Below are 26,108 nucleotides of genomic sequence, written 5' to 3'. Positions count from 1 at the left end.
AATCCTGAACAGCAAACAAAAATATTTTCTACAGCAGAATGCAAAGGCTTCCAAGTCTTAGGAAGAACCGATATACCAACCTGGCAATGGTTTCAAAACTCCAAGGTCCTTAAAATCGGGATCTTGAAAATTGAGAAAGAGAAAATTAGTTTTGTTCAATATCTTGTATATAATGTCAATGTAAAATTGTACACTTCATTGATATAATTATACATTTATTTCTTTGGAATGTGACTTGTTTTTTTGCAACAGGTTTAAAAACTATGACAACACTAATTATTAATGCAGAAAGTGTTGGTACTATCATGCAAAGTTCTTATATTTTTCCATTATGAAATCCTGCTTTGAAAATTTTTTCACAATTTTCTCTGTCTCACTCTCTTTCAGAAGAATGAATTAAAAAATAAAATAAAATCTGTACACACTAGAAAGCAAGAACATCACACAGCTACCCACATGATATTTTAACATCAGTTAAATTAGAGATATCAGTCTAATGAAAAAGATATATTTACAAATCCATTCAGAAACCCTTTGCTTATTTTACAGCATTATTACAACACAACTTCATTATGTGGTTATGAATACTCTACCATCTCTACCAACAATGAGGAGTCTCTTTCTTTCTCAGAGGAATCCATTTGGTATTCCAGGAATAAATATCATAAGAATTTACCATGGAATTTACTGTGTTAACAAGGTAATAAGTCTAATACATGTGTTATTTTTTGATAAGATAAACATGATAATATTTATTGTCTGAGATGCTTTGTATTATGCCTTTATAGCCAGATATAACTCTTATATGAAATGAGTTTGGTCATGGATCTATGGCTCAATAAACAGCTATCCATAGACAAATCAACATTTCATAATATTTTGCTGCAGTTTGAATATATTGCCCCAAACCAGAAATGTGAAAGGGGCTAAATTATTTCAATTATCTCCTCAAAATAGACTAGTCTTGTCTGGAGTTTTTATCTCTTGCACTATTATGCTATTTAACATGAAAATTCTGTGTTATTTTCCTGATCTTCATGGGAAAGAGAACAAAAAAGAAATCCACTGCTCTTTTTTTTTTTTTTTTTTCTTGAAATTTGGCAGGATCTGGTCTTCTGAAATCAATGTTAAACATTCACTTGCAAACACTCTGCATCAAGCTTCTCCTGGGCCACATTCCACCCAGGCCTCAAAAGGATTGCACAGAAAGAAAATCAAGGTCGAGTTTGAGCTATAGAATATACTCATAGAACTCATCTTATTGCTTCAGGATTGACTCAATGTATCCAAAGCTATAAAAACAATGAGTCTGGCAGTAGGAAATCAATTGGAGTAAAACCAAACCAAAACAGCAAAACCTGCTGTTCCCCTTTAACCTTTGCTTAGTCTGCACAGTAACAATTATAACCAAATAATATCATGAAAAACAAAGTCTAGTGTCTTATGAGCAAGAACAGCAATTTTAGCCTGAACAATGAGGATATGCTGTCAAAAGCAGAGTTATAAAATCACCTTTTAAAACTGTCTTGTTATAACCAGGCTGCTACTTTTTTTATTTCCCAGTTTTCCTCTTACAGTGGCACAATATAAGTCTTGACTAAATACTCATTAACTTAAGGGACTGCAAATATAATTTAATAGGCAATTAGTATTAATTGTTATTCAGTTTTATAGATCAGCAGATAGATATGATAATAAACAACAGTAAATGTAATTAGAAATTTCTGTTAATGTACTCAGATATTGATATCTACTGCTGAAAGCAAGGTGTTTAAAGTAAGTACACTTCACTGGTTCAAAATAATATCCAAACCATGTCTAGTGTATCCATCGCATTTCTTCTAGTCTGAGTTTACAGGGGTCAGTCTGATTTACTCAAAACACTACCACATTTACAAAGCAGAGAGGAGGAAAGAGGGAGAAAAAAGTTCTGACGGGATTTCTCCCATATGAAAGGCTTTTCATAGATAGGAGTGTTCATAGCAAGAATCCTTGCTGATTTACTGGCCTTACTTGACATATTAGAAATAAGGATTGGGGGTGGGGTGGTAGGGATGTGGAGAATGTTGGAGGCAGACTGCATGTCAGAAAGAAAACATGAATGACTTTTTGCTCTGAGGTTTCTAAGTCTGAGCATATCTTACAATTAGTGTACATTAACCCTTTGCCAAGGTGTGCAGGCCAGACAGCTCTGAAGGTTTACACACAGGAGATAGACTTGTGTCATTACATAGTGCTTGGGGAGGTAAGTCTAAGTACAAAGTCCGTGAGAAATTGGGGCTGCCCACCCGTGTTCCCTAGAGAGTTGAGATGATTTGTATTAGAAAGCTTCCTTCTCTATTTTTGGTAAAAATAATGACAGAAGCAGAGGGGGAAGTCTTTTGCTCTCCAAGACTGGTAAGAATATTTTGGTAATAAAAATAATAAAAAAATGCTATAATTTTGAAAACTTGTAATAAACTGGAAATAAACAGAGTTCACAGAAGTCAAATTAAAAAAAAGGGGGGGGGGGGGGATAAATTTGTGTTCTAGATGCCAAACTCATTCTAGCTGCTGTTTTACTGTCTACAACTAATTTACAAAATATCTTCCTTCAAGAAACTTAATAAATTTGAAGTGCAATCATGTAATTTAACCCACAAAACAAATCTGAATATATGTTCCCATTTTTTTAACAATACCGTTATAACAAAATCACACAGAAGTACAAAAATCTGTTAACATTCTAGAAATATGGTAGATCTAGTGGACATGCAAGTATTCAGGTGCATTTACAACCATTCAGCATTTGCAGAGGGTCCTGGACAGGCTGGATTAATGGGCAGAGACCAATGGGTGAGGTTCAACATGGCTAAGTGCCAGGTCCTGCACTTTGACCACAACAACCCCATGCAGCACTACAGGCTTGGGGCAGAGTGGCTATGCAGAGGAAAAGGATCTGGAGGTGTTGCTTGATGCTCACCTGAACATGAGGCAGCAGTGTGCCTGGGTGGCCAAGAAGGCCAATGACGTCCTGGCTTGCATCAGGAATAGTGTGGCCAGCAGGACCAGGGAGGTGATCGTTCCCCTGTACTCAGCTCTGGTGAGGCCGTACCTCAAGTACTGTGTTCAGCTTTGGGCCCTTCAGTACAAGAAAGACATCGAGGCCCTGGAGTGTGTCCAGAGAAGGGCTACAAAGCTGGTGAAGGGACTGGGACACAAGTCCTATGAGGAGCGGCTGAGGGAACTGGGGTTGTTTAGTCTGGAGAAGAGGAGGCTCAGGGGAGACCTTATGGCTCTCTACAACTGCCTGAAAGGAAGTTATGGGGAGCTGGGGGTCGACCTCTTCTCACAGGTAACTAGTGATAGGACTAGAGGAAATAGCCTCAAATTGCGCCAGTGGGGATTCAGTAGCAAATTAGGAGAAATTTCTTCTCAGGAAGAGTAGGCAGGCATTGGAACAGGTTTCCCAGGAAGGTGGTGGAGTTACTGTCCCTGCGAGCACTTAAGGAAAAGTTGGATGTGGTACTTAGAGACATGGTTTAGTGTGTAATATTGGTGGTAGGGGGACATTTGGACCAGATTATCCTGGAGGTCTTTTTCAACCTTAATGATTCTATGATTCTATGATTTTGAGAGTGATAATGCAATAAAGTGTATAACATGCTTTATTACACATTAATAACCAGTATTATTATAATAAAAGCAACAATTTGTAAGTAAGGCATTATGAGAAATACTGAGATTTCTACCATGTTTAAACATATTGCCAAAACAAATGTCTGGTTTTGAAATAATCTACCATTAAATAGATTATACTTTAGCAGCTCTTCTGTATGTGATTCAATCAAATTGTTATTATCAGTTTGTCTGAGTCAGAAACCTTTTAATGATAGCTAAATACTGACTGTCTAGATCTTCTGATAGCCAGATATTCTTTTCTTTTGCACCTAATGAAAAGTATGTTCCATTAGGGAAGAATCCCAAGTCAGAAAAATTTTGTTGTGAAAAATAAGATTGATCACTTATAATGAGAGAGAAAAACAGGAGGTAATAAGTCTTGAGAAGACTGTAGTACATGGATTTATTTATTTATTTATTTATTTTTAAATTGGGATCTGTGTCATTAAATGAAATCTGTAAAACAGGAGATTTATATAAGAAACGTGTAAATGTGTAAAAGTTATGTAAATGGAAGACCTTGCAGCCAAAATAAATTCTGGTATTCTTTGTTTCAACATTGAATATCTCTTTTAAACAAACAAAGAAACAAAAAGGGTATCCAGAAATTTCCTTTGGTGATATATTACAACCCATTCTACAAATAATAGATTCCTGAAATGTTTAGTTAACACAAGTTTTCCTGTAAGATCTCTGTGAAGCACAGAATTACATTTGAAAAATATTATGAGATGTAAAAATATGTGTCAGGCTATTTTGAGTTACTGACAAACAAGCAGAACAAGAAAATTCAGTGGCCCAAGGAGAAAATTATGATAATCTATAGGTTTCCTTAACTTGTAAAAAATGGGCTGGATGAGGAAACAGAGATGGCTGAACAGCCAGACCCAGAGGATGGTGATCTGTGTCACAAAGTCTAGTTAGAGAATAGTAACTACTTGTATACCACAGAGCACGATATTGGCTGCAATTCTGGTCAATATCTTCATTAATGATCTGGAAGATGGTGCAGAGCATATACTCAGCAGGTTTGCAGAGGACACAAAGTTGGGAGTAGTGGATGGTCAATGGTGCCATCTAGAGGAACCTTGACAGGCCAGAGAAATGGTCCGGCAGGAATCTCATGAAGTTCAACAAGATGTTCATAGATCTTCACCTGAGGTAGAACAGCCCCAGGCACTAGTACATACTGCGTTCTGGTGGACAACAAGTGAACATGAGTCAGAAAGGTGCTCTTGCTACCAAGAAGGCTTTACTCAGCATTGCTGAGGCCACACCAAGAGTACTGTGTCCAAAATTCAATTTCTCAATACAAAACTGCTACAGAGATGCTGAAGAGAGTCCAGAGAAAGGACATAAAGATGGTGAAGGGACTGGAACATCTCTCTTATGAGGAGAGGTTGAGAGACTTAGGACTGTTCAGCCTGGGGAAGAGAAGGCTCAGGTGAGACCTTCTCCAAGTATATAAATAGCTGGAGGGAGTTTTGCAAAGAAGAGGGAGCCAGGCTTTTATCAGTGGTGACCAATTGCAGGACAAGAGGCAACAGGCACAACCTGAAATACAGTAGGTTCCCTCTGAACATGAGGAAATATTTCTTTATTGTGCAGGTGATGGAGCAATGGAAAACGTTGCTCAGAGTGGTTGTAGATCTACCTGGATATATTCAAAAACTGCCTAGACATGGTCCCGGGAAGTCTGCCCTAGGTTGCCCTGGTGAGCAGGAGGTTGGACCAAATGATCCAGAGGGTCCCTTTCAAACTCCATCATTCGGTGATACTGTAATAACTAAACACCAAAAGTGGCTGACAATGATATTCCTAGTCAAAATATAAATCTAAAGTAATAGCATATGTTAGACAAATCTCTGTCAAAAGGCAGACTCTGGTGGAATTTGTTTCAAGTCATGTGGAGATTAACTTGCTATTTCTTAGAATATCTTGGGTCTAGGATCTACTTAATTTCATGGGATTGTTTGTATCTGAATAAAGTATACATATTAAAGAATATGAACAATTAATGTATGGTCAGAAGTCAAGATGAAGGAAATGTGTGCCACAGAATCCTGGTGCGGATATGAAACCTGTTTTGCAATTAAATTGTGAGACATTTTGATAGATTTTTTTTTTCTATAAATAAGAGAAGAAGGAATTATTTGATCAAACTATATGGTATAGAGAGCTGATGTTTGAAACATAAGCAAGTCGATGTTGTTTTTGAACACAAAAACTACATTTTTAATGGATATATACCAAAAATATTCACAGTATGTAGAAACCTTATTTGCTAAATAAGGAAAATATTCAATTTCATTTACTGAGCAGACAGCTATAGATATATCTTTTCATTTTCTTGTATTTGACTAACTAGAAATAGTCACTCAAGCTTCATTCTATTAATATTTAAGGAATTTTAATGCATACACATTGTTGCCTATCATAGAATTTATCAAAGACCTGATTTTACATGCAAATGCTTGTGGAAAAGTAAGTAGAACTGCAATATTTAGCAAGCCACTAGTTATTTATTTTCAAGCTTATGAAACCAGGTAAATTTTACAATTATTTCTGGGAGCTTAAGTCAGTCCTGCATTCTTGAGTGGTGATTTCTGTAAAAGCAGAGCTTGCAGAACTCAGAAAAAAAGGGCAGGATTGTTCTAAGTTATTTTACGTGGTTGTCTTCTAGTATTTGATGATGCAATGCAAAGACTGGATGATGACCAAAAGATTTTTAAAGTATTGAAATATGCTAAAGAATCACAAAAATAATTATAAAATAGGAAAAAAAAATTCTACAAGTAAACATTTTGTGGTGTACAAGCAAGGGGACTTAAATGTTCTGCTGAGAGAGTGAGGGAAAAGTGTTAAGTAGTACAAAAGTACTAAGTGGTGTAGACACATAAAAATAAATAAAAACTGTTGTCTTGTCAGCTGAAAAGGAAATTTGTTCCAAGGAATATTTCAGCCCTGTAGTCTTATTGAAACTTCAATTAATATGTTTATATCTGTATTAAAGATACAACAAGATCTTAAAAGAGAATATACAGTTTGCTCTACACCCTGAAGAAACAGTTCTATAATAATTCTATCTGGCAAGAGTATGTGCTACATTTGCTATTTGTTTTCTGTGTACTTTTTTTTTTTTTTTTGAAAAATATTGTGAGCGATGACAGATGTTTTGGAGGCTACATATTTATAATCTAAAACAATGCTTGTATATTGTTCACTCCTCAGCACAGTCATGAAAGAATTTAAAGGCAATAAGTGTTTATGTAGAAGTGACTAAGACTCTTAACTTTTCACCTTAAAGTCCTACATCAGCAGGAAGTCATGTGAAACTAAGTAAGTTGAAAGAATACTCTGGATGAAGTTCTCTCTCTTTTTGAAGATGTAGTTCCATCAGGAGAGACTACTTTGCCTTTTGTTAGGTGATCTGATTCACAGTAAAGTACACAGCTACTAATTTTCTTAGGAAGAAATTTTATAAATGAAAGCTGCAAGCAGTAGGGGATGTAAAATCATAATTTTAAAAAATCACGGAAAAATACAATACACTTACCCTAGCTACTTCAATTTGAGTCCTTATAGTATTGTAGTATTGTTGAAGTAACACAGACTGCCTCCCAGAGGTTTTGTTTGTTTGTTTGTTTTGTTTTGTTTTGTTTTTAATTCTTCTAATGTCATATTTGCTGATCTTAGTTCATATTGACAAGCAAAGTGTCTGTAGGCTGTAACTGGTATATTATACTGACATACAAACTTCACTACCATGGCGATCTGAGATGAGAAATACTGCAAGTGTTAACAAGAGCCAGGCATTTTTATACCAAAAGTTAATACTTGTTTCTTTGACACCATTTGGAAATGAAAAAACAGTATCATCAGAAAAAGAAAATCTATATCTTTATGTAGCATCTTGCTAAGATTGGTCAAAAATACTTAGACAAGAAATGGTCTGAATGAACTCCACTAGAAAAGAATACATGAATACAGAGATTGAATTTAGATTTCTCTTTTTGTGTACACAATGGCAGGCTTGATATCTTGCTTGATATCTTGCCTGCTTCCCTCCCCTGTCTGCTCTGTCACCTATTTAGAGCAGGTTCTTTCTCCACTGTAAATTTTGTATGGACAGGAACCAAGGAACCGTGCTGGAAGGTGAGAGGGGCTCATAGGTCATGTCCTCAAACAGTGTTTGGACTGTTCAATATGTGCAGCTAAATTCCAAAAGTGGGAAGTACTTCTTGATACTGCATTATAGACCTACTCTATAAAGGAGAGTAGTAATGGGCAAGAATGTCATACTCTGAGACTGCTCAATGGAAACAGGAAGTCTGGGGTCCTTGATGATCTGGGTGGGATTATTTGGCAGATAATTTTATTATGTTAAATATTTGTTCTAACTCCTGGATGCCCCAATTAGGAAATCAGACTCCCGTCATGCAGCACAGTGGCTGTATATATTTCAGGGGCTGCATATACCTTTATCTGCCAGTTGCCCAGAAGTGTGTGAAACAAGAATGAATGAGTTCAGGAGCCCACTCTATCTGAGAATAGCAGCCAAGCAATCTCTACTGACAAAGTGCAGCAGAACCATGAGGACTGACTGTCAGTCATCAAGGGCAGTACTGCATATGTGTCATCCCAATACAATATCTCAGTGGCTTCCTGTGATTGACTAATTGTGTCTAAACTTCACTAGGAAGAAAGAGGTACAACATAAAACTACCACAGAGCCTTTCAAGAGTGATGTTGAATACTAAATATGGCCCAGTTACGCAATTTCATCATAATAATATTAAGGCTTAGGGTTTGTGTCACTAATTTGTTAAAGATGACTCTAAAGAAAATAATACTTTCAGTTTCAGATATGTTAAAGATGACTCCAAGAAAATAATACTTTCAGTTCACTCTGCAGTGTATAGGGAAAAATGACTCAGAAGGTTTAGCCACAACTGGTTGCTAAGTGTTACTTTTTCAGATTGAATCAATTTACATGTTTTTTGCTTGCTACCACTGCATAACTGTGCATAATCTTTTCAAATAAGCTGTTCTTGCTACAACAGTCCATTGTGTAGATTTACCAGGAGAGAAAGGGAACTTAAAGGAATAATTTTGCAATATAAAGTAACCATTGTGAATTTATCATAAGAGAAAGGCCTTCCTTGTATTTAATTTTTTTTTTAACCCAGAACAAATACACTCACTATAACATTCCCAATTATTTTGAAGAGCTACACCTTTTTCAGCTATTATATTCAACAGAATATATGATTTGTGTTACTTCAAGTAGTACTGAATAACCTGTAGCTGACCACACAGTAAGACACGTTTCCAATACAGACAGAAACATCAGCATAGTGTTAACACTACCTGACAACCCCTTGCTGTAGCTGTCCATGCCAGCTATGGCATATAGGTTATGTCATTTTTATGGAGATAACTTCATCTTTCATGAGAACCACAAGTGTCTCCTCTAGTTCTCATGTGTGAACAGTTCAACTTCCACTTTAACAGGAGATCTCTTTGTTTTCCAATATTTTTCTCTTACTGCCTAGCAAAGCACCAGGTGTACTTTTGTTAAAGTGAATAAGCTTATGAGAATGGGAATCGAGCTGTGTTTGCAAAAACAACAGATTGTTTAATCATCTGGCCATATAAGATACTAGAAGAAAAGAAATAGACACAATACTCTTGAAAATATGATCCTTAGAATGGAAGGTGAAATAGCCATAGTACAGAGCCTTTCATTAGTTCACTGTGCAGCTTCAAGATTTTGGGAAGTTATTGGATGAAATATATTGTAGAGCTCTCCTATAATAAAATATTTTTATGATTCCAAAAGCCAACGTCACGGGATGTTTTTTTTAAAATAGAGTAGAAATCTGTAGACATTTAACACAAAGGAAGAATTCTAGATTTTCACCCTACTTCACTGGAGCCTGAATGCACTGTTTCTAAAGGAAAAAGATATATATCATTTATTAAACCAAATCATTACGCTAATTGCTGTTGTGTATGCCTACCACAGATGATGCAACATCCACTTTATCAAATAAGAAGAACTCTAAAAGCCCAGCAACTCAAGGAATTGCTGAAGGAAGCATATCAGCACCAAGTCCAAGAAACATCTTCAGGGAAAAAAAAAAAAAAAAAAAAAAAAAAAAAAAAAACTTCTGTCCTGTCCTTCCAGGACACATAACAGTATAGCTTTCGGTGATAGCAGTTTTGCTTTTCTTTCAGCTGTTTTTTGGAGGTTTATTGCCTAGGAATCATTTTCTTTCAGGGAGCACTGAGGTATTGACCCCAGCAGTTTTCCCAAATTTACACAGCCTTCTCTACAGGATGTGAAGATGGGTTTTCATGAGCTTTAGATGCAGAATATTCTGAGGAGATGCCTTGGAGATATTCTTTTACTATCTTTTCCTTCTTTATCTTTTAACAGCACAGTGTAGAAGTTTTCTCTAGCAGGAAGATTTTCAGGATAGTCCAGTTCTCAGAAAGAAGGCTGTGTGTGTTAAATTGTGAATTCCTACTTAAATTACCCAAATAATTATGAATTTTACATTTCATTATACAGGATAAAATCTAGATATTTAAAGGATATAACTAATATATGAGAAGAGAACAATAACCCTTCCACTCTTCCCAGCATTATGAAATTCAGCTTCTCCTGAGACTCCAGGAGGAAAACACTTTGTCTTTCTCTATCTAAGTCTTTCTCTATCTAAGGATTTACAGCTAGGTTTTTGCCTTACAGTTCAGCTGCTTTCTGTTGGTTACAACTTCATGAATGACATTCTCTTTGTTTGAATAGATCATTTTGATCCCACTTCAGGCAATTAAAGTGCCATAGTAAAATCCAAACCATGATTAATTGCTAGTAGTGATATAACGTAGACATAATCTGTTAGAAACAAGACACCAGGGCAGTTGAGACTTCTATTATTTGAAGAGGAGAACCCTACTGTATGCTTTACTATGTATTTGACTAAAATAAACATAATTCATATTAATCCTATCCCCAAATGGTTTCCACTTAAATTAATGAATAAAAGTTTTGTGCATCAGTAACAGTAAGCCAAGTTTTGCCATATATCCACATGAAAAAATTAGCAAGGTGATAAATTCTAAATCAAAGTGTCCTCAGCATTTCATAATTTCTCTTTAAACAAGATCCTTGTAATGGATTGTCTGTTCTTCTGAGTATCATTTATGCCACATGCTCAATGTTCACTAAATGATTCTGAAACTTGTTTGTCATAAACATGAGGGGAAAAAAAAAATGGTCTGTGGATAACTGGAGATCTTAATCTAGAGTTTGAACAGATTTAGATTTATGTCTAATGAAAAAAAAAGTTACTTCTGGTTTTCCTTACCACAGAAGCCTCACTCTTAGTCAGGCTAAACAATGATTATATTCACATACCTTATTACATAATTTAAAATTCTGTTGTCATAGCTTGGGAATTTAGATTAAAAAAATTATAGTTTCCATGAAAACAGATTTTATGTTTTCTTTTTCTTTGAAGACTACCAGTCTGAAGAATAATTTGATTACCACTGGATTTGCTAACAGTTTTTATATTCATTCTAACATAAACAGGTTTAGGCCCACAACATGATATGAATTTAGCAATTGGTGTATTGAATATTACATTGATTGACCAGCTCAGTATCATGCAAAGAATGAAAACTGGTCTTCTGCATTGCATTCAATATTAAAAAGCCATTGTGATCCATTGAAGGACGCTTTGGAAAGGCAGTTTTTGCAGTTTAACCAAGCAAGCAGCTAAACACCACAAGCCATTTGCTCACTCCTCTCTACCCAGTGGTATGGGAGAGAGAATGGGGGGGGGGGGGAGGGGTTGGGGCGGGGGGAGGTTAAGGTTAAAACTCTTGGGTTGAGGTAAAGATAGTTTAATAGGATGAAAAAGGAAAAGTAAAATAAAAACAATAATTGTTAATTACAATGATAAAATAATCATAAAATCAAGCGATACACAATTTATCACCACCTGCTGACCAACACTTAGCCTGTTCATGAGCAGAGGATGTCTGTCCCACCCTGGCCAATTCCCCCAAGTTTTATTTTTCAGTAAGATACCATATAGCATGGATATCCCTTTGGCCAGTTTAGGGCCAGCCTGTCCTGGCTGTGTCCCCTCCCATCTCCTGGTGCACCCCCAGCCACCTCACTGGCAGGGCAGCACAATAGACTGAAAAGTCCTTGATTAAGTGTAAGCCCTGCTCTACAACAACTAAAACATCAGTGTGTCATTAGCATTATTCTCATCCTAATTCCAAAACACAGTACCATACCAGCTACTAGAAAGAAATTAACTCTATCTATCCCAGCTGAAACCAGGACAGCAGTGTTCATAGGCCCTTGGTCTACCTCATACAATATTCAATATTGCCATTAACTGGATGAAGAGACTGGGAAAAGAACAGCAAACTGAGTACTGATTAGAAATTCTCCAGTTCATCCACTGATATGGTAATATTTAGAAAAAAAAAAAAGAGATATCAGAACAGTTTTCTCTGTCAGCAACAGGTCAGACATGATCATAAGTCACAGTACTCAGGATTTTTATGTATGGGGTCAGCTGCTTATCCAGGCAGGCAATAATTAAATTTCATTCGACCAGATCAAGTTTCTGGCTGCCAAACAGCAGGATTTTTCCTAGCTTGATTTGACAGAGTCATTTAAAGCTTTAGTGACAAAAAAAAAAAAAAAAAAAAAAAAAAAAAAACAAAAAAAAAAAAAAAAAAAAACACTCTAAATAAAACATTTCATTTAAAAGCACTTAGTAGATCTCGATATAATATACATATATTGGAATATCACTGACATGAACATTTTAGAATACAAATAACTTATTACTGCTACAAATTTTCATTGTGGGGAGAGCATAAACAATTAAAGAAATTCAAATTATCCAAATCTGATTTTTAAACTACTACACCAGTATGCATTTTATTAAAAGAAATGAAAAAAAAAAAAAAACCACCACTCTTATTTTGCATAATTTAGCATGAACTTGTAGTTGATAGCAGTTAATAACCGTAATCCATAAAATCAGATCATCATTAAAGAGAAAATACTTTTGATAATAATTTGCTGCATTCTCTATTAATATTAATTTCAACATCGGGTTTAGAAATGAGCTACAGGAAAAAAAAAAAAGGAAAGGAAAAAGTCAAGAAATGGTATCATATGATCTTTATTAACCCACATATCGAAGCCAGCAGATTTGATAACATTGTCTCTTGAGCTTCAACTATCAGATAACATCTGGCAAATGATGTTTGTAAGTCCTGTTACACAACATCTTCTGGCTTCTCAGTGTCATCGAGGGGATTGATATGTGACCACAATAACACATTTCACGCTGTCTGCTTCTGTCATGCTACCACAGATTTTTAACAACGGATTGGCCATGGCATCAGTTTTTTTGAATTTAATTCTCAGAAAATATTTGGCATTTCTTTTCTCATCATCTTTCTCATGACTCAAGCAATCTTTCTTAACAAAAATCACACTGTAATCTTTCGACATCAAAGTATTCAAATAACCTTTCTGCATCTCTAACGTATAATGATCTCTGAAGCAATATTTTAAAGTGTTGGTCAAAAGCATTTGCTTACTTATTTTTACAGTTTTGCAATGATTCTCCTTCCGTTCAGATTGTATTCTCAGTTTTTTGGTAGATCTTACTACCACAAACGTTACAAATTTTCTTTAATAGAGTCCATTTAGACTGTGTAGCTCAGACTGAGACATTTTGTCTCACTGAATATAAATTCTCATCTGCAAATCTATATGAAGAAACACTATTGTCACACTCTCATTTATCTAGTGAGTTACAGACTGTGCTTTTGTCATGCTAAGTACATATGACATAACTGAGTAGAGTCTTCAGAGCAAGAATATTTGAGGGCACCAGATCTCTTGATTTCAAAATATATTTGTGTATTTGAGTATTTGTGGTATTTATGATACCACAGGGTTTTTTTTGTTTTGTTTTGTTTTTTTAAGAAACTGAAAATGTAGCAGATGTAATTTTGCTGCCAGTAGTATCACTTGATTTATTTATGAATTACTAATATATTCCTAGTGAAAAGTTCTCAGTCCTTAACAATTGCAAAATACTCCTGGATTAGATTGGGAATATCATAGCAGAGCAGAATGCCAGACTAAATCTAACACATCTGACCCTGTATCCAACATCAATGATATGATTAGAATCCCATCTTGAAACTGGAAAGAATTTGGTCTGTTAAACTGAATTTTTCTGCATTGTGTGAAGTTGTAGACAATGCTTTTATGCATAAGATTATACTAGTTAAACAAACACTGGACTGCAGTGGAACCACTTTGAAAAACAAAATTTACATTTTAGGAAGACATGAAGAGTTAAGGAATTCAGTGGTCTTCATTTAGTAATCATAAATGCCAACTTTGAAAGTAGCTTCAAGTATCACTTTGCACTAATAAATTAAAAATATATTTTATAGATAATATGCAATTTCCAGCAAACAAGCTTTTTTTGTTTTGTTTTGTTTTTAGTTAAACGGGAAAGGAAAGACAGACGGTGCAAATGTATAAAATCTAATTGAAAGATAATGAATTGCCAGGTCAAAATAATCTTTTTAAATTAAAATCTTTTAAAATTAAAATCTACTTTTGCTTACATTCTGTTTATTTCAATAAATATCTCAGCATCTAATGTATTTATATTTGTTCCTAAATGTGCTAAGAAGATAAGAAAACAGAGGTTGTAGGAATTCCTAGGTGTCTCCAGATTGCTGAATAAATAGATGAAGATACTAAGGAGTAAATAAATTAGTTAAAAAATACTGTCAACAGCATACAACATGGAAGACACACACCATTCTCTGAGAGATTTGTAGCTGTGCTAGCTCAAGATCAAGAGTTTTCAGTTTCTCTCCATTTTTGGGAAGACAACTTCTCAATCCTGACTTCTACTGAATTCCAAATTCAGATAGAGTAAGGAGATCAGATTTTGGAGGGACAGAAGATCTTTTTGGCTTTTTTCTAGGTACCTTTTGTTTGTAGAGACTTTGTCTGAGCCTAACTCCAGTTTTAGAGAAAGGAGCACATAATAATGCACACACACACAGCATAATTATTTTTAAAAAGAGCCTCTTATAATTAGATAATTGTTCCTTTCAAAAAATTATCTTCAAATACTGCTCCATTTTCATTTTAAAAAGCTCAGTTGCCAATGGATGCACTACCAAAAGTTTACATAGTGGGAATGTAGCAAAAATCTATTTATTTTATATCAAAATATAAAATCCAAGGAGAGGAACCCACTAATCATTGCAAGTGATTGAAGAACTAGTATCACTGCATTTATGAGTAGGTAAACCTGACTGACAAACTGAGTTGGACTAAAAAACACAGCTGAATGAATTGTTCTAACCATGGTTGAAGAAAATGAATTATTTTTATACACAGGAAAATAGTTGCAGATGACTTAGAGTTGGTATTTGTTTGTGTTTTTGTTTTTGTTTGTTTGTTTGTTTGTTTTTGAGGAGCAAGGATGTCTAGAAGAAGAATAGCACAGAAAATGTCATTCTAACACATACAAAAACTCAATTTATTGTAGCAGAATATAATAAAGGAAATATAATAAAGGAAAACAGGGAGTTAGTGAATAAACTTATCTTCCTTAAGGCTATCTTAGGTTTACAATATTGGTTAAATAGACAGTCACCAAACTGATATAATTTGAGTTAAAAGTAGGAAAACTAGATTTTGATTCATGAAAAGAGTTGAAGAAATGGTAGTTCAGTTCTCCAGAATAAATAAATGTTTCAATTTGACATAGGTCAGTAGATGGCAAGGTGGAAGACAGTATTTGAACATACCTTTAAGTACCCATGTCTAGGTGAGATGCCAGAGATCTAGGTATGTGCTTCAAGGTAGACTTGTCCTGAAGTCTTTTGCTAAACTGGGACTAGAGTTAGTAGCTTGTCAGTTCAGTATTTGAATATAGCTAGCTTAAGCAACTGTTCTTTGGAATTATCCCTGGGCGTATAAGAAAGTAATTTTGGAGACTTTTGATGGATTACAATGTTAAATTATAGTTGCCTTTATTATTATTTTGGCCAAAGGGTCTTAATGAAATGGACATTTTTTGAAAAAGAAGAAAAATAACAATACCTAACATTTGGACTTACAACAATATAAATTGCAAATCTGTTTCAACATATATTAAACAAAGATGATTCACTGGCTTTCCCAAGCAAAGAAAGACATCAGCTGAGCTAGTGACATTCGGCATGTAAGATGATTTCAAAGGTTTACAGGAATGAAAATTATCCTTCCTTCCTTCCTTCCTTCCTTCCTTTTCCTTCCTTCCTTCCTTCCTTCCTTCCTTCCTTCCCTCTCCCTCCCTCCCTCCTCCTCCTTCCTTCCTTCCTTCCTTCCTTCCTTCCTTCCTTCCTTCTTCCTTCCTTCCTTCCTTCCTTCCTTCCCTCCCTCCCTCCCTCCTTCCTTCCTTCCTTCCTTCCCTCCCTCCCTCCCCCCCTCCTCCTTCCTTCCTTCCTTCCTTCCCTCCACTCCCCTTCCCTCCCTCCTTTCTTCCTTCCTTCCTTCCTTCCTTCCCTCTCTTCCTTCCCTCCTTCCCTCCCTCCCCTCTTTCCTTCCTTCCTTCCTTCCTTCATTATTCTTTTTCTTTCTTTCTTTCTTTCTTTCTTTCTTCTTTTCTTTCTTTCTCTTTCTTTCTCTTCTTCCTTTTTTTCTTTCTTTCTTTCTTTCTTTCTCTCTTTCTTTCTTTCTTTCTTTCTTTCCTTCTTTCTTTCTTTCTTCTTCCTTTCTTCTTTCTTTCTCTTTCTTTCTCTCTTTCTTTTTCTTTCCTTCTTTCTTTCTCTCTTTCTTTCTTTTTCTTTCCTTCTTTCTTACTCTTTCTTTCTTTCTTTCTTTTCTTTCCTTCCTTCCTTCCTTCCTTCTTTCCTTCCTTCCTTCCTTCCCTGCTCTCCCTCCCTCCCTTCCTTCCTTCATCTCTTCCCCCTTTCCTTCCTTCCTTCCTTCCTTCCTTCCTTCCACCCTTCCCTGCTCTCCCTCCCTCCCTTCCTTCCTTCCTTCCTTCCTTCCTTCCTTCCTTCCTTCCTTCCTTCCTCCCTCCCTCCCTCCCTCCCTCCTTTCTTTCTTTCTTTCTTTCTTTCTTTTTCTTTCTTTCTTTCTCTTTCTTTCTTTCTTTCTTTTTCTTTCCTTCTTTCTTTCTCTCTTTCTTTCCTATTCTTTCTTTCTTTCTTTCTTTTCTTTCTTTCCTTCCTTCCTTCCTTCCTTCCTTCCTTCCTTCCTTCTTCCTTCCTTCCTTCCTTCCTTCCCTCCCTCCCTCCCTCTTCCTTTCTTCCTTCCTTCCTTCCTTCCTTCTTCCTTACTTCCTTCCCTCCCTCCCTCCTTCCTTCCTTCCTTCCTTCCTTCCTTCCTTCCTTCCCTCTCTCCCTCCTTCCTTCCGTCCTTCCTTCCTTCCTTCCTTCCTTTTCCTTCTTTCTTTCCTTCTTTCTTTCCTCCTTTCTCTCCCTCTTTCCCTCTTTCCTTCTTTCCTTCTTCTTTCTCTTTCTCTTTCTTTCTTTCTTTCTTTCTTTCTTTCTATTTTCAATTTCAAAGCTAACTTGTAGGACACCTGCAAGATACAGTGTAAGCTTTCTTGACATTGAAGAAATAGATTACTTGAAGCTGGCAAATTTTGGATTCTCAAACTTTAAATAGGGATGCTCTGTGACATTCTATATTTGGTGACTGAACTTTTTCTCAGCCTTACACTTTTTACCTGAAGAATGTTCTACTCATGAGATTGTAAAGGAATATCGTTGCTCAAAGGGAATTAATATTAGAAGAAAGAAAAAAACAATCTTTAATCTACTCAGCATTGACAAACATTGCACAGGACTCACAATAATTAGGTGACTTGCATGAATCCACTATCATCATCACATAACCTTAATTATAAATTTTCATTTTAAAGTTTGGATTCTTTTAAGATTTTGCTTAAAATCTTAACTTTTTAATTCCTCAATTTGCTATATACCTCAGTTACAGTTACTGAGATAGACTTTATTCATAAATCCTTAATGGATATATATAAGGTAAAAGTGTATGTAGTAAAAAGAACTGGTCAATAGCTTGAGTTAGGATATATTATACAGAGAGACTGCGAGAGAGAAAGGGAAAAACAGCTAGAAATAAGTCCATGTATTTAGAAACTTGATTCAAGCACATGATTTTCTATTGCTTTCATGCATAGCCATACAGTTGCCATCTACCTCACAATAATTTTGTATTTCTATTCCTCATACAGAAAATACTTTGTATTTCTCTATCCCTTAAGACCACTATAATAATATATTGAAGATTGTAAGGTTTTTGATATCCCATAAGAAAGAAAGAGAACAGATAAAATGCATAGATAAAAGGTGGGACAAAATATCTACTGAAGTTGAAGTAAGCACAGTCTTACTTTTGGATATGGGCACCAAAGAAGCTCATATGTGATATTTAAGATGAAAGAATTACATAGTCTTCATTAGTTAACAACCAATAAACAAATCAACATAGATTATACACTCAATATCAGAAAATATCTATTAAGATGACAACATATACCCACTGGAGTTGAAAGTATACAAAACAATGTTCAGTAAAAACCACCTCAGTACTGGTAAGAAAAAGAGACCCTCTGAATCGATTTCTTGACAAAAAGTATAAATACTAACATAAGAAAATAACTAAGTGCTAAACAATTGTTGAGTATACATACTGAAAGCTGACAGATGGTATATTTGAATTTAACACATTTACTAACCATTGCATGTTGTAAAAATATTCAATTCTAGGGACAGAAACATGACTGACTTTTTCAAAGACTACTTTATGTAGAATAAGAGCTCCTACTTATTGGGCAAGAACTTTTTCTTTGTTACAATGGACAGAGAACTTACTAAGAAGGTTTTGTGTCAATTTCTTTAAGGAAAATTAGAGAACTATTCAAAGAGTACAAAAACCTGCTATGGAAAACTATATATGTCAGTAAGGAGGTTTACTTGTTGGTGTTAGATTTGAGAAATACTTCAGTAAAAGAACAGATGATAAAAAATAAAACAGCACAGTTACTTGAACTTATGCAGATGTCAAATTATCAAATATAGATGAAAGAAAACAAGTGATATAAACATGTTTTTGTATCTAACGTAAAAGCATCATTTCACATAGGGACAGCTAAAGAATTAGACCACTTACAGGTCTGTGGCTCCAATAGAAAATAGCTTCTCTGCCTAACAGAAGGGCCACAGTCATGCTGATTAGACAAAAGGATTGAGATGATTGTCTAGATTTATTGGCCATAAACCTCAGAAACCTGTAGATACAATACATAAAGATGAAAATTTAGCTGCCTAAGGAATGGATAAGAAGAAAAATTGCTTTAATTCCACATTCACATTGCCAAGGTCACCAACAGACAACAGTGCCAAGATGGGGCCACAACACAATCACCCAGAAATGCATCCCAGTAGAACTGTTAGAAAATCTGCTGAAACAGCTTTGAAGAGCATTCAAAAACTCATTACTTGCTACATATGAAGTAAGAAGTTCTTATTTTTTTCCCTGAAGAACATAGGTGTAAAAGTGTTTGAATAATAAATACCAAGTAGGATGTTTTATAAGTTTTGGAAGTGCTATTCTGAATATGTGAAAATGTTTGTAGTAATCAACTTGCTTCCAAACACTTGTGGAAGAAGACTACCCAGGCTTTCTGTTCAGTAAAAATTCTGTATTATCTTCCTTTCTGTATTATTTCCAAATGCTTCACAAATGTTACAGACAAATCAAATGGTTGAAAAGGAAAATAAATGCCATGGGATCACTACTTATTTCTACACTTTGCAACAGTGTTTAAAGCAAAGGTAAACCACTCCATATCAAACCTGAGGCTCACCAATTCAGTGTAGTAATAATGCAAAGATGAAACTGTATCCTTAGGCGAAAAAATGTAAGAAATGTCACAAGTCACAAAGGTGCTCAAGTGAGTCCAGAGAAGGGCAACGAAGCTGGTGAGGGGTCTGGAGAACAAGTCTTACGAGGAGTGGCTGAGGGAGCTGGGGTTGTTAGCCTGGAGAAGAGGAAGCTCAGGGGCGACCTTATTGCACTCTATAGATACCTCAAAGGAGACTGTAGCAAGGTGGGGGTTGGTCTATTCTCCCAAGTGCCTGGTGACAGGACGACGGGGAATGGGCTAAAGTTGCACCAGGGGAGGTTTAGGTTGGATATTAGGAAGAACGTCTTTACTGAAAGGGTTGTTAGGCGTCGGAATAGGCTGCCCAGGGACAGTGGTTGTGTCACCCTCCCTGGAGGTCTTTAAGAGACGTTTAGATGTAGAGCTTAGCGATATGGTTTAGTGGAGGACTTGTTAGTGTTAGGTCAGAGGTTGGACTAGGTGATCTTGGAGGTCTCTTCCAACCTAGACGATTCTGTGATTCTGTGATTCTGTGAAAAGGATAATATTTAAGGAAAATCCTCCTTTGCCTCTAAGATTTTTCTAGATTTCTGAAATAAGTAATACTATAAACTATTTTGAGAATTAGAATCATGTTGTAAAACTGCTGCTTAATATTAAAAAGCCTTCTTTTTTCTTGTACTGTTTTTGAATTCTCATCTAATTTTGTTAGTTTCCTCCCAGATGCTTCTGAAAGGATAGATTCTTTGTCAGATAAATGTGGTTCCTCTGTAAATAATATTTATCAATGCAACACCATAATGATCTTTATTGGTGAGCTCACATATACAACAAGAGAAGTTGTGGAAGTAGAAAATAATTATTTGTACCTATACTACTCTACACTGTCCTAGTAAACTTCCTCTAGAAGTCTGTGTTCAGCTAGTTGTGGAAGACACACAGAGGCTCTTGGAGGGAGGTGGGGTGGTACTGATGGCAAGTGGAACAAAGAGTCCATGGCATAAAGAGAGTAGAAGAATTTGGCTTGTGCAGCCAAGCAAATTGACATCTTAAAAAAGATATGACTAACATCTTTATGCTGCAGTGGCAGGTACTCCTGGTGGGAACAAACAAACAAACAAAAAACAAAAAACAAAAAACAACAACAACAAAAGGTATTTCAAAGCCAACAAGTAATATTGGTGCAAGAAAACAAAGACATAAACTGGCCATGAATAATTATATCTGAGAAATCATAATAATTTGGATTCTGACACAGGGCTTCCATAGGAATGTCCGAGGCAGAAAATAACCAGATAAAAAAAAAAAAAAAGTCTTTTAAGATCCATTAATAAAGGAAAACAAATTTGAATATTTATGCTATGAGTTAGAAACATGTTGCTTGCAATCCCAGTGAGACAACACTACATGACTTAGAAAGCCCCTTCCCTCCGATGTTTATACACAGTCAACGCAAATGTAATTCTCATGTCCTCAGTGAAAGCAGTTGTTAGAAAACCCTGCAATAGTTCGCTCACTCCCCCCCGCAATATTCGAATACTTAAAACTGTCCTCTATTTCTATTGTTTTTTAATTTTTTGTAGAAAATAAAAAATAAAAAATAAAATAAAATAAAATAAAAAAAATAAATATAAATAATAATAATAATAATTTAAAAATAAAATAAGGATGTGATAAAAAGGTATTATGGAACATGAGAATCCTGTAAGATCTTATATACACTCATTTGCTCTATGAAATAAATTCTTTTAAACTTGAAATTTAAAATGAACATATTACTCCATTACCTTCTGATACGCATGGTACTGAAATACTCTGGGCGTAAGCCTACAGTTCATAGAAGTTAATGGAGTCTGTAGCACAGAGCAAAACAAATTCCCTTGAAAAGACAACATTTATGTAGCCAATCATGATTTTAATTGTAACAAGAAAATTTATCATCCTAGATGCTACAGTGAAATTCATTCTTATTCACAAGACCAGAAGTCCTAATACATTTATTATAAATGGCAATGTAGTGCCTGATTGTTGCACACTTGTATGGACACATTAAAAATTCATAACTCAAAGAAGCTGTTTATAGCAATTTGAAGTGCTGAGGACTACAAACCTGAGTAAATAAAATAAACTCAAACAAAACAAGCAAACAAAAAATATTGTTCCAGCTCAAAAGCTTAAAGAAAAGGTTATAGCGAGTCATTTCACTAATTTCAAACCAACTCTTTTCCCAAAGGACGAGACTGACACATTCACAGTTACATATACGACTGGTTAATTGTTCAGAAAACTTAAATCGATTACAAATTGACTAATAATTTTTGTCACTGAAGTTAACTTGGAAGCAATGAGACCAAGTTCTGAAGAGAAATGGAAAGCATAAATAATAAAATTAAATTAAATTAAATTAAATTAAATTAAATTAAATTAAAAAATAAATAAAATAAAATAAAATAAAATAAAATAAAATAAAATAAAATAAAATAAAATAAATAAAAACAGGTGAGCAAGCCCTTGCAAATATTCTTCACCTATCCCAGATGGCTGGGAGGCTTAAATATACACAGACAGGACATGGACATTAGGTGTCAAAATGACTTGACAACATCTTATCTAACTTCTTTCAAACTGCAGTTGAATTCAGTGCACCTATAATACTGATTTTTCATCAGTCCTAAAATATGGACCTTCCCCAGTCAGGGTGAATTTTACCTGGTTGTTTTTTCATTTTGTTTTTTGTTTTCCTCAATGATGTCATTATTGTAATATTCTGACTTTCTACAGCTACTTGTACCAGTACAATGTTGAAGTAAAAGTACCATTGTTCTGTTTAGACAGTTTTATGCCCCACTTTTCAGTGCATACGAGTATGAAGTTTTTTTTTTTATTTTTCCATTATCAGGCAGTTGAACAGAAAGCATTACTGACTGACCTTTATATTAATGAGGCTAAATAAAAACACAGATGGTTTCTATTAAGTGATGGGACTGAAAGTAATGATGTGCTTGCTATCTTAAGCCACTGTCCTGCAAAATCAGGGACTGGGATAAACAAAAATCTGATTATTCCAGCTGAGTAACACAGCCCAAATAAATATGTCCTCTCTCTGTCTGAATCCTTGTCTATGCTTAAAAAAAATGAATCATGAAGAATTGTTTTCAAGAATAAGTCCCATTGAAGTAATGCTTGAAACAGCAAGACTGGACTAGACAAAATAGTGATTCAACATCACCTCAGAAAATGGTCTTGACATTAACATTTTAGGAGAAATGAGGATAACAGATGGAGTACGAGGACACAGAGATGTGAAATGAAATTTGTGCTATAGGCCTTTCAATGATCCTGAAAATGATGAAACAAGAGCAAGGGACATTTAACATGTGATTCAGTTTGTGTTGTCTTTCCCTAGCCAATCTGATTTGTATTCAGAATGAACCAAGGAACAACCTGAAAATATTGTAGTCTGAGATGTTCTTTCTATCATATCTGAGATTTTTTAACTTTCACATGTACAAAATATTTGAAACTTTATTTTACATCCAAATTGCATGTTGTTATTACTGACATTTACCTAGAATAACATAAAAGAAAAAGAGAAGTCCTTCCCTTACATTAAAAATATTCAGGCATGATACCATATATACAGCTTTATTCAAACACGTTTTGCTTAACCCTAAAAATTATAAAAATGAAAACATAAATATAATCTTTTCTCCATTTCTCTTATTTAGAGTGTTTGTTTTGGTTTTGTGTGGAGTTCTGGAATTATTAAATTCATTTGTTCTGCTAGATTTCATCTTTCAGAGTGCTGAAAAGTGCTTTGAGAAAAATAAGTACTGTTCTATTTAAACAGAACGGAGCTTATGACAAGACAGTGATGCTTGTTTCAAGATGCCTGAGATCCCAACCTGTTGACAGACTGCTGAAATTCCACTGGTGTTTTGCTTTAGTTGATGAAGCTCAATCTTTGCACAGAGTCTAGGACTCTGACCATTTAAACTCCAAGAGATCAAAGAAATTATGAAACAGAAAAGGCTTAGTAAATGCAAAATATTACTTTATTCCTTAGAATTCTTCTATATAATTTATTTTTTTAGGACTTAATGCTGACTAGTTTTAAAAAGCCTCAGGTGACAGCTCTTTCCTTTTGCACAGACTAATAGGTCTTCATTGGAACATTTGTCCAGTTACCCTAATTGATCTTTTTCTTCCAATTTCGTCCAGTTAGCTATTTATGTACACCCTGGAGACATAGTAAATAATTTCTTTTCCTGTTTCTCTATGTACCAGCCAAATAGTAATAAATGGTTGCAGCTTCAGTTTAGATAAAATTTACTTACTTATTTTTTTTAAGTTGTCATACTTCCACACACACATAACCACACTCAACATCACATTTCTTTTTAGCAACAAGCAAAAGCCTTGATCTAGTTACCACCGGCAAAGGTAGCAGTCGAGGAACTTTTCAGCAGTGTGTGAGGACCACTCAAGTGGGGACCATCAAAGACTGATGGTACTAAACAGACACCTCTATTGTTCTCACCACCAGGATGGAGGAAGCCTCCTACACAAGACTGCATTTAGATGGAGTTTGTTGCTTGCACTTAGTGAGATGGAGGCAACAAACTGCATCTCCCTGAGCAACATCTGCTCTAGAAAGAAAAGTTCCAGAATTCTTCCTTTTTTATATATATATATTATTGATTTTTTTTAAAGAGAGGTTAGCTGAAAATTTTCTTCTGATCTTTTCTATGCAAATAGTTTAATTTCAGAAGTAGTCACTACCCAAAATGGATCCAGAGGGTTTGAGTGATAATATCTGGAACCAATGCCTCTCTGCTACTCTGTTACACACTTTTGAATGCTGTCACTCTTTGATGAGTTGACAGTCATCCCTTTCACTGCAAACCTTTGGACAGTGGATCTCAAAATGTCAGGCCTAATCCATTCCACCTAATAAACAGCTGGTCAAGTAATTCGTCTAGAAAGATAACTTCATCCTATTATTGGTGATTAAGGAGGCAGCAGTGCTGCTTCGCACTTGTTAAATTAATCATATCTTCATTCTGGCCAATATTCATAGAAGTCCATTACCATTTGTATAGCTTTCTGTTACAAACTATGAGGAAGAAGAAGGGAGGAAGAGGAAGAGATAATAATAATAAACGAGATAGCTATTGCATCTGAAGTTGGGAATAATTTATACTGCTACAGTAATATAGATCAAAAAAAACATTGATCTCAGTGTAGAAAACCACCTTACATCAGGAGAAAATGAATGAGGATAAAACATGGTGCATTAAATTGTTTTTCACCTGAGAGTTTTTTAGTCGGAAGAAGCTTCAGGTCCTGCTATGAACATCTTTTCACTCATAATGCATATCTCTTTGAAACAAGGACATGAAATCTAAACGAAAGAACTTTTGGGGAAGATGGTGAGGAAAATGACAAAAACCCACTGAGAACTGTATGGAAAAAATTGTCTTTGCATTTACAATAGATATGTTTATCTGGCTCTCAGGTTATTCTCCAAAGAAATTCTGTGTTCTGTTCCTCTTTAAACCTTCTAAATATGTTTTCCCTCTGGAATACAGTATATTTGACTTAAAAGAATATTGAACTACCCTGTGTAATTTTATAACTATTTTCCTTGCATCAGAGAAGACCACAGAAAGGAACACTCAAGTAGTCCTGGTATCTTTTATGGTGCTAGTGGAATAATTTAGCAAGCAGAATGTTGAGCCAGTTAATTTTAGTAGATATTCTAAAAAATATCATTCCACCTAACACAACAACTTAGTTGAAACAATAGTGACATAATTGACAAAATTACATAATAATTATAGTGCTTTGGAGTAGGCTATATTAAGGTATGACTCATCACTCAAAACAAGAAAGTACAGAACTACGTCAAATACAGCAGTGCAGTGCAATATATTGTAGCTTCAGCCAAAAATGAAAATTAAGATCAGCAATCTTTTGTTAATAAGTGGGGGAAAAAAAGATTGGGAAGTTTGCCTAAGAATTTTACCTTATTTTAATGAATTGAGTTTAAAAATTGACAAAAAGGGAATAATTGTGCAATTACAATTAAGATTTACATCCTTTTTTTTTTTTTTTTTTTAGAAAAATACTTAATAGCTTTTAGTATTTGAATCTCACAATTATGGCTACAGTTTGCTTTACTCCTCAGATAGGAAAATGATTGATGAAGTGGAAAAACAACAATAGAATTTCCGGAGATAATTAGATTTTTTTATTAGAATACTTTCTCAATGATCATTCTGAAGGAAAAGCTGTACAGTCCAGCAATCAAGCAAGAAACACATAACTACCCATTAATTATTTTGAATGATTTTCTATAAAATTATATTGAAAACAATTCTTTTAAAAACTACAGAGGCTGAGTATATGTATCTTGGACAAAACTGTACTGAAAATTTCTTCCTTGAATTAGCCTTA

The 26,108-nt window shown here is 35.0% G+C and overlaps 1 protein-coding gene across 4 annotated transcripts in view; it reads right to left on the bottom strand.

Moving 5' to 3' along the window:
* NETO1 (neuropilin and tolloid like 1) overlaps nucleotides 1-26,108 on the bottom strand; it is a 74,893-nt gene that overhangs the window by 32,722 nt on the left and 16,063 nt on the right. For all 4 annotated transcript variants that reach the window (XM_040549578.1, XM_040549579.1, XM_040549580.1 and 1 more), the window contains exon 5: nucleotides 81-122. In XM_040549578.1, coding sequence (XP_040405512.1) covers nucleotides 81-122 — 42 coding nt within the window. The remainder of the gene's footprint in view (nucleotides 1-80; nucleotides 123-26,108) is intronic.

The sequence above is a fragment of the Cygnus olor genome, chromosome 2, assembly GCF_009769625.2.
Source record: "Cygnus olor isolate bCygOlo1 chromosome 2, bCygOlo1.pri.v2, whole genome shotgun sequence".
In the NCBI taxonomy this organism is placed as follows: Eukaryota; Metazoa; Chordata; class Aves; order Anseriformes; family Anatidae; genus Cygnus; species Cygnus olor.
Note: the sequence above shows the minus strand (reverse complement) of the source record. Positions and strands in the feature narration are given on the sequence as shown.